This window comes from Phyllobates terribilis, unplaced genomic scaffold, assembly GCF_046119375.1.
Source record: "Phyllobates terribilis strain yellow unplaced genomic scaffold, ASM4611937v1 Scaffold_13__5_contigs__length_258822181, whole genome shotgun sequence".
Taxonomy (NCBI): Eukaryota; Metazoa; Chordata; class Amphibia; order Anura; family Dendrobatidae; genus Phyllobates; species Phyllobates terribilis.
This window is the reverse complement of record NW_027362773.1, coordinates 125,414,682-125,429,858: the sequence shown is the minus strand read 5'-3', so window position 1 is coordinate 125,429,858 and position 15,177 is coordinate 125,414,682. Positions and strand designations below refer to the sequence as shown.

The following is a 15,177-nucleotide window of genomic DNA, read 5'->3' as shown; positions in this document are numbered from 1 at the left end:
CCCCCCCCCCCCCCAAAAAAAAAAAAAAAAACAAAAAAACAAAAACCTGCATACTCAGTGGAGCAGCGGGAGTAAAATAAGAGCAAAAAGTGGCCACTCTTGATCTGGTGACAGCTCCTCTTTTAAAGGCTTTGTAAACTAAATTTGTTTTTGTTGTATCTAAGATGAAAAAATAAGCAATTTTATAGTTCGTCGGCTTCACTAAAATTTCTACTTGGGTATGGGTATACAGCTCCCGTGCAATCTTCCTGGTATCGGACAACAACCCCTGTGTAATCTGATCCTGCAGTCTTATTCCCTTTCACCTGTTCCCTACTGATGGTTAACCAACCAAGAAGCAGGGAACAGATAGAGGGGAGGGGGGGTGGGATAAGACTGCAGGATGAAGGGGGGGGGGGGGGTACGACTGCAGGATGAAGGGGGGGGTACGACTGCAGGATGAAGGGGGGGTACGACTGCAGGATGAAGGGGGGGGTACGACTGCAGGATGAAGGGGGGGTACGACTGCAGGATGAAGGGGGGGTACGACTGCAGGATGAAGGGGGGGTACGACTGCAGGATGAAGGGGGGGTACGACTGCAGGATGAAGGGGGGGTACGACTGCAGGATGAAGGGGGGGTACGACTGCAGGATGAAGGGGGGGTACGACTGCAGGATGAAGGGGGGGTACGACTGCAGGATGAAGGGGGGATACGACTGCAGGATGAAGGGGGGGTACGACTGCAGGATGAAGGGGGGGTACGACTGCAGGATGAAGGGGGGGATACGACTGCAGGATGAAGGGGGGGTACGACTGCAGGATGAAGGGGGGGGTACGACTGCAGGATGAAGGGGGGGGTACGACTGCAGGATGAAGGGGGGGGTACGACTGCAGGATGAAGGGGGGGTACGACTGCAGGATGAAGGGGGGGTACGACTGCAGGATGAAAGGGGGGGTACGACTGCAGGATGAAAGGGGGGGTACGACTGCAGGATGAAGGGGGGGTACGACTGCAGGATGAAAGGGGGGGTACGACTGCAGGATGAAGGGGGGGTACGACTGCAGGATGAAGGGGGGGTACGACTGCAGGATGAAGGGGGGGTACGACTGCAGGATGAAGGGGGGGTACGACTGCAGGATGAAAGGGGGGGTACGACTGCAGGATGAAGGGGGGGTACGACTGCAGGATGAAGGGGGGGTACGACTGCAGGATGAAGGGGGGGTACGACTGCAGGATGAAGGGGGGGGTACGACTGAAGGATCAGAGAATAAAGAGCTTGTTTGTACATTAATATTATGGAGCAACACAGATCCGCATTGGAGCTGTAGAAGCAAAACTGTAGGACTTTTTTTTTTTGACCAGAGTGTTTGCAAAGTTGCTTTTTTTCCATTTATTTATTTATTTATTTATTTTTAAAATCAGATACATTTTTATTAAACATTTTCTGATCATACAATATTTCTCCAAGCATTAAATTGTGAAAGAAAGCATAAAATATACAAACATCCCTTCAAACCCCCCCCCCCCCACCCATTCCGACAGCGTTCCCCTCCCCTATGTTATATCTTAAGATACAAAGACCCGAAACCTCTCATTAACCAATTATGGTAGAAAACCAGAAGTGCATTACACAAATATTAGTTTATACTATATAATACGTGGTTGAAATCAATACTCTCAAATTCCCTTATATTGTATCCAAGGCTCCCATATCTTTCCAAATATATTCTGTTTCCTTCTTTTTTCATATATGCATGTTTCCATCTGTATAATGTATTCTACTTGTTTAAAATATTGTTCCCTCAAGGGGAGGGGTCAGCTCCAATCCAATTTCTTGCTATTACTTTCCTAGCACAGTAAAGTAGTCTAGCAATGGCTATTTTACTATTTTTGTCAGTTAATATTTCTTCTACATAGCCCAACAAACATGTAATAGGATCCCCAGAGACACCACATCTATACGCCCCTTCAATCTCAGCAAGAACCCCAGACCAGAACCTTAATAACCTAGGGCATTCCCACATCATGTGAAATATTCCCGCCTCCTCTTTTCCACATCTTGGGCACTCTGAGTTAACCCTCATCCCAATTTTATGCATAATTAGCGGAGATCTATAGACTCTGTGAATTACGTAAATGTGTGACAGTCTTGCAGGTTCGCTCATAGAGAGCTTGGGTATATACTCCAGGATGTTTTCCCAAATATCTTCTCTTATGAGTCCCACTTCCTCTTCCCATTTACTTTTAGATCTCAGTGGAAACTCCAGGAGGAAAGTATGCATCAAGTCTCTATACGTGCCCGAGATTACCCCCCTAGTATCCCCCTCCTGACAAATATACTCCAATACTAGATCTGCTTCCACTACCAGTCGTTGTTTGGTTTTTTGGGATTTAATTGCATGATCAACCTGCCCATAGTGATACCATTCTGTATTAGGTAGCAAGAATTCTCTCTGCAACTGCGAGAAGGGTTTAAGACTTTCCCCCTCCATTATTTGATACTTGTAATTAATCCCTCTACCTGTCCATTCTCTTATAGTACCAATTTTTTGTATCTCTGGGAGATTATAATTATTCCATATAGGGGTAAATTTGGTTAGTCCCTTCACTCTCCTTACTTTCTTTACTATGTTCCAGGTTTTATGTATGAGATCTATTGTAGGCATTTTTTCCCCCAACCTATTCATGTCTCCTCCCTCCAGGCCCTCAAGTATCTGTCTTTTCCCGATGGAATACTCCAATATTCTTTTAATGGATCCACCAGATCCAGAACATGACCACCCTCTAAAATGCTGACTCTGAGCTGCCAAAAAATATATTTCCGGGTTTGGCAGCGACAATCCACCCTCATCTTTAGGTCTTTGGAGAATTTCTAGCCTTATTCTTGCCTGCTTCTTCCGACATACCAGAGCTCTGATCATCACATTTAGGCTGTGTGCCCACGTAGCGTTTTTCAAGCGTTTATGCTGCGGAATTTCCGCAGCGGAAACGCTTGTTAAACGCTAGGTAATCCGCACCCCATGGTCCCCAAGGGGATTCCGCATGTTCTATGCACATGCTGCGGATTTTTCCGCAGCGTTTATGCTGCATACAAAAATCCGCAGCATGTCATTTAATTTTGCGGAAATGCAGCGGAACTCCCGCCATTGACTTGCATTGAGACGCACAGAAACCGCGACTGTACATTTTTACAAGCGGCTTCTATGCGTCTCTATGTGCGGATGGTACCCAGTTCTGGAGGAGAGGAGACTCTCATCCAGACCTGGGTACCATTCTACCTGTAAAAAAAGAATAAAATAACAAATAAAGTTTATATTCACCTGTCCGGCGTCTTCTCTCTGAATGCCAGCAGCGCTGAAGGACCTTCGGTGACGTCACAGTCATGTGACCGCAGGCCCTTCACCGCTCTGTCACGCGATATGCCGGCAGCCGGGAACCAGCCAGGAAGCAGCGCTGCAGCCACGCCGGGGCCTCGGGGGTGAGTATAGCTTTATTTGTTTTAATTTTTACGGTTCACACTGTATAAATCCATGCTGTTTGCATGGATTTATACAGTGTGACCTAGTTGTCAAGCACTTTCCAAGTGATGCTATCGCCTGGAAAGTGCTTGTCAATCTGCATGCGGAAACGCATGTGAACTCGCATGTGGATCCGCATGTATTCTGCAGGAAAAACGCATGCACAGTCTGCATGCGTTTTTTTCTGCCAGGGAGATGCAGAAATGCTGCAGAAATTTTCTGCTTCATTTCTGCATCGTGGGCACATAGCCTTAAGGACTTAAATCTCTTTTTAGGTATCCATATAGGAGCATTATGTAGGATATACATCAACTTGGGCATCAAGATCATTTTAAAAAGGTTTATTCTCCCCACCACCGTTATATGTAGTTTAGTCCATATATCTATTTTAGTTTTCAGTTTTTGAAGTAATGGTGATAAATTGATATTAAGATAGTCTGAAACCGGTAAAGATATTTGTATTCCCAAGTATTTAAATGTTTTCTTACACTGATTTGGACCAGTTAATCTTTAGCCCCGATATCGCTCCAAACCTCTAAATTATCTGCATGGCACGACTCAATGATTCAGATGGATCACCCAGAAACAATAAAAGATCGTCCGCATACAGAGCAATTTTTTCCTCTAATATTCCATATTTGAACCCTTGAATCTCATTCGTTTCCCTGATGACTGCTGCCAAAGGTTCAATTGCCATGGCAAAGAGGACTGGCGACAGTGGGCACCCCTGTCGCGTTCCCCTATCCAAATGGAACGAAGGGGATATCGCTCCGTTAACTCTAATCTTGGCAGTAGGTTGGGAATACAACAATTGAACCCACTCGATAAACCTTGGTCCAAAACCAAATTTTTGCATAACTCTCCACAAGTATTCCCATTGTACACTATCGAACTCCTTTTGGGCATCCAATGAGGCGATTACTCTACGACCTGGGGTATCAGTCTGTAATTGGAGATTAAGATACAATCTTCTTATATTAACCGCAGTAGATCTATTGGGCATGAATCCCGACTGATCCGGATGTATCAATGAGGAAATGATCCCAGTCAACCTATTAGCCAGTACTTTGGCCTGGATTTTAACATCAGTTGTCAGCAAAGAGATTGGTCTATATGATTCAGGTATTCTAGGGTCCTTCCTCTCCTTAGGAATCACCACTATCACCGCCTCCCTCATAGAAGCCGGCAGCAGTCCTCCCTCACTAGCCTCTTCAAATACTTTCAATAGTTTAAGCAACAAAAGTTCAGCTTGTATACTTCTGACGGTAGACCACCCACACCCGGGGCCTTCTCATTAGTCATGCCATGCAGAGCAATCTCCATCTCTTCCACAGTAATGGGGGAGTCCAACCTCTCTCTGCTCTCATTGTTTATCTTGGGGAGTGACACTAAATCAACAAAATTATCTATCTTCTCAGATGTCACTATCCCTTCCGAGGAGTAAAGTTTTTTATAAAAATCTCTAAAAAATTTTAGTATCCCCTCCAATTCTGTAAAGCCCCCGTCTCACATAGCGAGATTGCTAGCGAGATCGCTGCTGTGTCACGGTTTTGGTGACGCAACAGCGACCTCACCAGCGATGTCGCTATGTGTGACACTTTGCAGCGATCAGGCCCCTGCTGTGAGGTCGCTGATCGTTGCAAAGTGTCCTGGACCATTTTTTGGTCGTTGGCCTCCCGCTGGCCAGCACACATCGCTGTGTGTGACCAGCGGGACCAACGATCAGGCTGGTATCCATGGTAAACATCGGGTTACTAGGGGCACGCGCGCACTTAGTAACCCGCTGTTTACCATGGATACCACTCTGCTACGGTGCGCGGGAGGTTACCGTTCACCTTAGCAGAGTCGTATCCATGATAAGCATCGGGTTACTAAGTGCGCGTGTGCCCCTAGTAACCCAATGTTTATCATGGATACGACTCTGCTAAGGTGAACGGTAACCTCCCGCGCACCGTAGCAGAGTGGTATCCATGGTAAACAGCGGGTTACTAGGGGCACACGCGCACTTAGTAACCCGATGTTTATCATGGTTACGAGCCTGCTCCTGCTTCAGCAGCAGGCTGGTAACCGGGAGCAGGACATCGTGGAAAGATCCTTTCCACAATGTCGCTGCTCCCCTGATCGCTGGTGAGCCTGCCTGTTTGACAGTTCCCCAGCGATGTATTAGCGACGCAGCAACGATCCCTGACAGGTCGTATCGTTGTCGGGATCGCTGCTGCATCGCTTAGTGTGACGGGGCCTTAACGGCCCTTCCCTTATCATTAACCATTTCATGGATAAATGAACTACTCCTTTGTGCCGATGCTATAACTGATAATAAATATCCAACCTTCTCAGCATAAAAATTGTCCTTCCTGAACGCTTGTATTTTTGCCATTTTATCTATTAAAATCTTATTTATCTTATCTTGCGCATTCCTGAGGCTATGATTTGCTTCAGGAGACTTATTATTTATGGCTTCATCCTCCGCCCTTCCCAATGCTTCCAAACATTCTATTTCTTCTTTTTTAGTTAGTGATTTACACCTACAGATATCTCTAAATAAGAGCCTTCTAAGAAAGGCCTTCATCGCATCCCACTCTATTAATTTATCTGTACTACCGTCATTATGAATAAAAAATTCTTACAATTCTTCCTCTATCTTCTGAGCATTAAGATGTTGTAACCAGACGGGATGCATTTTCCACCCTTCCCTAACTACACCCCTCTGGGGCCTATACCTAATGTTTACCATAACTGGACTGTGGTCTGAGATTACTCTAGGGAGATATTGTACCTCTATTATCATAGAATCTGCTAAACTATCCGCCAATGCTAAATCTATACGTGATAACGTGCCATATGATGTAGAGTGACATGAGTAGCACCGTTTCCCTGTATTCCTGACCCTCCATGTATCAATCAATCCAATTTCTTTAATGAAATAGCCAAAAACTGTATTGGTACTTTCCTGTACACCCGGTTGCCTCTTACTCCGATCCCAGAAAGTTTCCACTACATTATTAAAGTCTCCTACCATCAAAAGCGGTAACACTCTTCCTCTTTCAGCATACTCCCGCATTAGTCTAATTTTAGTGCTATAATAAGGGGGGGGATGTAGAGTGCCACAATACACATCGGCCGTCCAAAAAAAAATCCCTTTAACTGCCACCCCTTGCCCCTCTGGATCAATATATGCGTCAATTTCTCCAAAAGGTGTGGAATTGTCAATTGGAATTGATACTCCTCTAGCATAATTAGAGAAAGTGGAGTGATATGCCCTCTGTATCCATCTTCTGTTTATAATCTGAGTTGTTTCCTTTTGTAAATGGGTTTCTAAAAGGCATACCACCGAAGCCCCCCGATCCTGCATCATTTAAGTATTGTCACCCTTCTGGTTTTCTCCGACAAACCCCTAACGTTCCAACTTATAACTCTAAAACTACCCATTATAAGTAATTAGCGGTGTTTCCTTTATCTTATCGTTTTCCTTCTCTGCTGTTGGTGTCCTCCCCCCTACTCCCCTTCCCCCTCCCCTCTCCCCCCTCACCCTCCCCTCCTCCCCTTCTTGTATGCTCTCTAGGAGCTGTGGGTTCTCCATTCCTGGACCAGACTTCCAACTAGAGACTTCCACCCCTAACCTCTTTTTAGAACAACAACACATCCCAAGTACAACTCTCCTTTCAAATTATTCCCCCTCCCGCCATGCCTTAGAATACTTTCTATATATTGTCTCAATATAGTTGAAAAAAGTTAAAACTATATATATTTCACATTAGTACAGTATATCTTTGGTATCAAATATTATTCTTATAATTATTATTCTTCGCCACCGCCCAACCCTCCACCAAGGGCTCAAATCTGAAGTCTGTATGCTCCGCAATGACTCCTTTCTTCTTAAACCACTTTTTCCTTTCTGAAGAAGAAAGATTCATAACACAATATACCAACAATAGGAAGCAAATTAGTCCCGAACCAACAAAAAAGGGACCAAGATAGAAAAAGAAGGTAAGGGGCAAAAAATAAAAGCCCCCCCCCTCCTATTCACTTGTCCAGGACAATATTATAAGTTTGCATAGTGTGCTCTACAGGTGTCCTCTGTTCGAGCAAACAATCTCAATTGCCAAATAGTCACTGCAAAGAAATAAAAAGTCCGTTTAACAAGTGTCCTCTGTCGACCGTTCCAATAAGGAATATTTTAAGAGTGCCGTGATAATCCCTCACTCTTTGGCTTGTAAAGATTTCACATTAATGTCAATCCATTCTGTGGCCTCCTCTGGTTTTACAAAAAAGAATATTTTATCCATAGCTACCACTCGCAGTTTGGCCGGGAACAACATTGAGTACGTTGCGCCCAGTTCTCTTAAACGTCTTTTTACTCCTCCAAATTGCATTCGCTGCTTCTGGACAGCAACCGAATAATCAGGATATATGCCAATCCGTTGGCACTTTTTTTCCATTTATGATACATTGTAAGAATAAAACATTGGCTTTCTACTTTGTGAATAGCATTTATGCAAATCCGAATTGCTGCAGTTGTGTCCATCCTCTTTCTGATCCCACATTCATCTGCATATTGTTACAGACAGACAAATGCTTGTACATCGTGACGGAACCTGTTACCTCTCTGGGGACTTACATAAAATCCAGGGCTGACACAGGCGCAATCAGCGAGCTAGAAATTTCTTGGGGTCTTCACCAGATCGTGGTAAGTGTATATTATGTGTGTATGTCTCTATAATCCTATGTCCAGATCCATTCTATCATTTCCTCTGTTTGCATTTAGAAAGCTCTCAGTTTTCTGACGAACGATTGCAACCTCATCCACAACAATGTCTATATGTCAGCCGTGTTTGTGGACCGGGCAGGAGAGTGGAAACTTGGGGGTCTGGACTATGTGTACGCAGCTGGTAGCGAGGACAGTGCCCCCAGAAAGGGTCCTGAACTGGAGAAGTATAATCCCCCCGAAAAATCAGAACGTTCAAAGACTTCTGGGGAGAAGTGGTATGTGAGAGTAAAGCCTGGTCACGTACATATTCTTTATGTGACCGACTCGATATAATGCAATTATGTTCTCCATGTTACAGGTCCGCAGACATGTGGTGCCTTGGCTGCTTAATCTGGGAAGTGTGCAATGGCTCGCTTCCACGCCCCATGGCACTCCGCTCACTTGGAAAGGTAGGCTGTGCATTAACAACCATTTCATTAAATTTATTCGTCTGTCCATACATTTCATTGGACTTTGCAGACCCCAATAAAGTACATCAGTGTCACTGATATCGCCAGACAACTGGCAGCAGAATGGCTGTTTGTTTCTATCTCCTCCTCCATCCATAGAATCTTTTGAGCACCAACTGTTCTTTCCTATCTCAGTCTTGTGAAAATCTGTACTCACTGAAGACAGATGTTACCCGTGAATTGAGAGTTACAGATCAGTCCAGGAGAAAAAAAAAGCAGATTTCTCCGATTAAACATATCACAAAGTTTCTTATTTTCATGTGTACTATTGATTTATGGAATGAAAATGAAAAATAGTGGCTACAGTTTAAGCATAAATTTGCATTAAAACGTACTTTTTTTTGGTGTTTTCACAAGTGTGGGACTCCGCAACTACTGAAAACACTGAATTGATGATGCTAATGACTGACCTTACCTATCAGTTACCTTAAGAGCAGCTTTGTAGTATGGGAGTATTCCTACTTTGTTACATCAGTTGCGCACACAATAGCTCTTTCGTGTTCTTCTGACTTTAATTGCTGTTTTTCCTCTGTAGCTTGGAGTTTTTAGCTCTGTGCCATTCTTCGGTAATGCCTTTCTTTGTGTACTACAGATCCCCAAGTCACTGGTGCCTCACTACTGCGAACTCGTTGGAGCAAACCCTAAAATCCGTCCCAATCCTGCACGGTTCCTGCAGAACTGCCGCGCTCCTGGGGGATTCTTCTGCAACATCTTTGTGGAAACCAATCTGTTCCTTGAAGAGATACAGGTCAGTTTCCTTAAAATGAGGATCTATGTATGAAAACTGCAGTATGATGTAGAGATGAGCGGATTTATTTGCGGGACTCGTGTCCATGTCAATGGTACCTAGAGGCTGTACAGGGGGCCTGGAATCTCTTACCTGCTGCTGTCTCCGGTGCCGCTTTTGATTAGCTGGGGCTGGCGCGACGACACATCGCACAGATGATGTCGCTCCAGCCCTGACAAATAAAATGCCGTACCGGGGACACCGGCAGGTAAGAGAGTCGCGGGCCTCGTGTCCTTGTCAGAGGTACCTGGCGGCCATACCGGAGGCCCGCGAATCTCTTACCTACCAGTTTCCCCGTTGCGGCTTTTGATTGTCACATTGCACAGATGATGTCGCTCCAGCCCCGACAAATCAAATGCCGCATCGCGGACACCAGCAGATAAGAGATTCGCCGGCCTCCTGTACAGCTACCAGGTACCACTGACATGGACACGAGTCCCACAAATCGATACGCTCATCTCTGATGTCTTAAAAACATAAATGGAATAATTTCCTGCATTATAATAATCTTTAGTATTTTTTTTATTAATTACTATTGCTATAAATCATATTATTTAGCTTTTTATTACTATGTTTTCTGTGCAGATTAAAGATCCCGCTGAGCGACAGACATTTTTTGAGCAGCTCAGTGAACACCTGGACTCTTTTCCTGAAGATTTCTGTCGCCATAAAATCCTTCCCCAGCTACTGACGGCCTTTGAATTTGGCAGTGCGGGCGCCGTAATCCTCACACCCTTATTTAAAGTGAGCACATACTCCATATATTGGTATTAATCCATGAACTGTTAGACTTTCCCATAAACATTCACACTTCAGCTGTTGTTATGGAAGTCGGGCGTCGTTCACATCTGCGCCTGAGGTTCCGTTGCAGATATTGTAATTTTTATTGGAAGCTACAGTGCAACTTGCTGCTCTGTTGTTTTTCCCAATAAAATGATGGATAACGTAATAACTTAATGGAAACCCAAGAGACCCCATTGTGGTCAGTGAGGTCCATCAGACGTGAATTATGGCTACAAATTTTGCCTCCGAATGGCTGAAGTCCCTACGTCAAAACCTAGTCTAAAGTGAATGATAAAAACAACTGGTGACCATAGGTAGAAACGCTGTTTTGCTGCTACAATGCAGCGCAATATTAGTGAATGGGGTCACATTTTGACCCCTAGGATGCTGCAACAAGTCACACAATATCGAACCTGGTTGGATTTTTTTGTGATTTGCTTGTCGCAGTCACCTAGGGGGTCACAATGCGATCCCATTTACTTGTCTTGTGCTGCAACGTAGCAGCAAAACATGTTAATCTTTAGCCGTGTGACCTGTGTCTCATCCAAAGTCACCATGTAGCCTCGACTTTAATGGTGGTTAACGAAGCCATTTGCTTCCACAATAAAAAAAAATTCCAAGTTTGGAAAATTGGAATAATCTCTGCCAATTCTAAGAAGATTAAAGGTTCAAATTATTACATTTTTTTATTCACTATAAATGACAAGTTATTTTGAAGGAAGTGACCATGTCAAAATCTCTGGTTTTACACTTTACAGTAAAATCTATTCTGGTTTTTTTTTCTGTATTTTAGATTGGAAAGTTCCTGAACGCTGATGAATATCAGCAGAAGATCATTCCCATCATTGTTAAGATGTTTTCTTCCACTGACCGAGCCATGAGGATACGACTCCTGCAGCAGGTGCCCTACCTAACATATTAGGGATAGTTTCTTTTTTTCCTTTGCCTTCTTTATATCTGATTACGTCACATCATATAGAAGGTGACAATAGATTCGGAGTGAGGAGAGTGTAAGAAAAAAACACTGTGGGTGCAAACTGTTCAAAGAAAAAGTGCCAGGCTGTAGATTGCTTTCCCCAGTATCCCTCTTCTCTCTAAGCCGCTCACTTTGACAATTGCATTTTTCACAGCTTTTATATTGACCGTGACACAATTCATATGAAGCTCCCCCTTCCTCTTCATAAAGATTTCCTTACCGTAAACTCTGAAGAATATTGGTCACCTCAGCTCGCAGCTTCACATTTTCTATAGAATTTTTGGCTGATGACAAACGTTCTTATAATTTGCAATTATTATGAATGTTTCAAATTAAAAAATAAAACATTCCCACTTCTTTTCTCCTGTTGTTAACTTGATTTTCGTACATGTGACAGATGGAGAATTTTATCCAGTATCTTAATGAACCGACCGTCAACTCGCAGATCTTCCCCCATGTGGTCCATGGTTTTACGGATACAAACCCTGCTATACGTGAACAGACTGTCAAGGTAATCACAGCATGGAAAAGTTGTCTTTTTTGCTTTTTAGGAGATGTACTTTAATATCTTTTTTCACTTGATTACACACTGATTATATTTAACCCCTTCCCGGCACCTTGGTAGCTGTCAATACCTGAAGCTGCCAAGGCGTATGCTTACAGCACGTGCTGCACAGCAGTCTGCTATTAAAGAGATTGGACCGACTCCTTATTCTCCTGAGATGACAGCGGGCTGAAATAAGTTGTCTTTTTTTGCTTTTTAGGGGGTGTACTTAATATTTTTTTCACTTAATTACAAACTGATTTTATTTAACCCCTTCCCGGCACCTTGGCAGCTGTTAATACGTGAAGCAGCCAACGCGTATGCCTACAGCCCGTGCTGCACAGCAGTCTGCTCTCAAAGGGATCAGACTGACTCCTTATTCTCCTGAGATGACAACGGGTTGAAATGAGCCTCAAAATGCTACGCACAGCTTTCAGGGCGAGCACAGTGTTTAGTATTGAGACCCGAATATAGGAAGCCTCCTGCTTGCATTTGAGCTGTTGCAATGGATGCCTGTGGCATCGTGGGCTTTCAGCTGCGGCATGGAGTATTGGCGCATGCTGGCAGGGCATGATTTTTGTCCTCTTGGCAATATATTGATCACTACTAATAATGATATAATGCCCCCCAAGATAAAACACTGGGGAGAAGAGAAAATTTCTCAGCTATATTGGCCATCCCAATGGCTTCAGTCAATAAAACACGCTTGTAAAAATCACTTCTCATCACTTCCACACACGTTCTAACACTGGATATATCTTTTAAGAAATAAAAACAACAAACTTCCCTTAACAATAAATATTTTTATTTTCATTTAGTATAATTCTCACAATAAATATTATATGAAGTCAGAATAGAACAAATGAACATTTTTAAAAAGACCGGGATATAAAATACCACAAAGCGACCGTAATGGTAGTTTGAATTTATACATATATATTATTGAAAAACTCCATAATGAATAAAGAACATGAAACCTTATTGATCGCCCCACAAAAAACCTGAGTTCAAGTCCAATATTTATTTTATTTTTAATACAATTTATTTTTATTAAAATAAATATGTTTGTCTGTTTTTTAAATATATTTAATAATATATGTATTTTATTCCACATATTTTTATGCACATTTTTTATGTACTCATTGGATCTAATTGTTCATTAGTATTACTGGATTTTATCATGTGCCGACCTTGTGAACCTTGACACAGCACACACGGTCATGGGTTGATTTGGCGCCTTTATTTAAAAATCAATCCTTTAAAAACTGTCGTGTATGTCAGAGGCCTGTATGTCGTCATTTCCTGGAGAAGAAGTGCTTGACACTTTGAAACGCGTTGCATAAAACCCTTAGAATTGACGTCTTTCGTACACAGCAGCGCGGGAGGTATCCACAAATTATTCCTATCCTAATGCCCCCCAAGATAATAGATGACTATTAACTGGGATCTGGAAGGAAATAGATCATATCATCCCAGCTTTTCCCTGCCCTAGGGCATTTAGTGTGTAATAAAAAAAAAAAAAAAAAAAATCAGTCCCCAAAACATTACATTATATGTATAGTCATGTTTCCAGTCCCTACACACACACACCTTGTAACAGATTACTCCATTTTTTGCCCATAGTCCATGCTGCTCCTGGCTCCCAAGTTAAATGAAAATAACCTGAATGTGGAGTTGATGAAGCATTTCGCTCGACTCCAAGCACGGGATGACCAGGGTCCAATCCGCTGCAATACAACAGTCTGCTTGGGCAAGATTGCCTCTTATCTGAACCCTGCTGTGAGTATTGGAAATTGAATGTATCTGTTGTCGAAGATATGAACTTTTGTCATTAGAAAAACATGGCTGATTTCTTGCGAAACAATGACCCGCCTGACCAATGGTTGTGTATGCATTTCAAAACAGATTTTTTTTTTTACTTTACGGAGATAGGAGATGACAGTTGGTGCTCATAAAGTTCTATGCAAAACTATAACTGTTGTTGTAGGAGAACTTGCGGCAAATGTCTGTGTCTGCTTCTAGCTCCACAGTCCCCTCTACATAGAGTTTTAAAAGCACCACTCTTCAGAGGTGGGGGCCTTCGACTGCCAGAAGAACTCCCTTTTTTTGTTAGAAACTTTAAATGCCTTATTGGGTACAGACCATGGGATTAAAGGGGTTAAATGACTGGAGACGACTTTTTTTTTTCTCTTTCAATTATTGACCCAAAGCTGCTAGCAATAGCACTGGCATTGGCACTTAACAGCTTCTGAAGTGCCACTGTAAAAAGGTCGCTTTTCAGAAGAAGTCACCTTAACGGTTTGCATAAAGAAAAAAATAAAACATTATTAAAAATCTTTATTAAAAATAAATCATAATCTTGCAATTTTCACACTCATACGTCCTGTCCTGTCAGGAAGAGTTTTCAGCAGTCTCCTTATCATCAGAGGCAAGATTACAACTTCATGTAACACAGCTCAATACACAGCTGATAACACAGGATCCACCATTTACGATAGGTGATGTCACAGCTCCCCTCACAATGACCTTTGCACATGCTCATTAGATGTTTCAGTACAAAAGATAGTCTATTGCTGCTAATGTACGTGTGCATTTCCTGAAACAGGAAATTAGAGTCTACAAAAAATCTCAGTGGCCAGTGTGAAAATTGAAGAACTATTTTTAAAACAGATTGTGATATGGAGAAAAAAAACTGAATTAAACAATATATGATTTTTTGATGATGGTCCCTTTAACCAGCTGTGTTGAGAATGGTGATTTGTGAAAAAGTTAGTGAAAAGCGCTAATGATCAAAGTTACTGAAAATGTGCATTTATGGCATAGATGGTAATAGAATAAAGTGCGAGATTATCTGATACCCGTTAATGAGGGGTCCGATGAGTTACTGACTGTGAGCCCAGCCTTTAATCCTGAATGTAAACTTTATAGACACGACAGAGGGTCTTGATATCGGCATTCAGCAGAGCTACAAAAGATCCGTTTTCCCCATCCCGCGCTGCCGGTGTCCTTGGTTTTGCTGCTACGCACAACTTTTATTCCATGAACGACTGTGCCGGGAAAATTCTTCCTGTTCTATGTGTGGTCACAGTGGATCCAGAGAAAAGTGTCCGGGATCAGGTAAGGAGAATACAAGACATCCAGCCATCATTACTACTCTGACTGGGTGCATTACAGCAACATTTAATAAATGTACTTATATTTTATTTTATTCTAGGCTTTTAAAGCAATCCGCAGTTTTTTGGAGAAATTAGAGGCAATATCAGAGGATCCAGCACAGCTGACTGAACTAGGTGTGTGAAAAATGTCTATAATGTAGTGCACTGCCTCTGGGACTTGTCACTTTGAGATGCTTTTACATCACTGGAAAAGCT

At 42.8% G+C, this 15,177-nt stretch overlaps 1 protein-coding gene across 1 annotated transcript in view; it reads left to right on the top strand.

Annotated features, from left to right (window-relative positions):
* SCYL1 (SCY1 like pseudokinase 1) overlaps positions 1-15,177 on the top strand; it is a 53,739-nt gene that overhangs the window by 15,555 nt on the left and 23,007 nt on the right. Inside the window, exons 3-12 of the mRNA XM_073658603.1 lie at positions 8,064-8,186; positions 8,265-8,482; positions 8,566-8,656; positions 9,309-9,464; positions 10,089-10,247; positions 11,080-11,187; positions 11,660-11,773; positions 13,430-13,585; positions 14,735-14,923; positions 15,021-15,096. Coding sequence (XP_073514704.1) covers positions 8,064-8,186; positions 8,265-8,482; positions 8,566-8,656; positions 9,309-9,464; positions 10,089-10,247; positions 11,080-11,187; positions 11,660-11,773; positions 13,430-13,585; positions 14,735-14,923; positions 15,021-15,096 — 1,390 coding nt within the window. The remainder of the gene's footprint in view (positions 1-8,063; positions 8,187-8,264; positions 8,483-8,565; positions 8,657-9,308; positions 9,465-10,088; positions 10,248-11,079; positions 11,188-11,659; positions 11,774-13,429; positions 13,586-14,734; positions 14,924-15,020; positions 15,097-15,177) is intronic.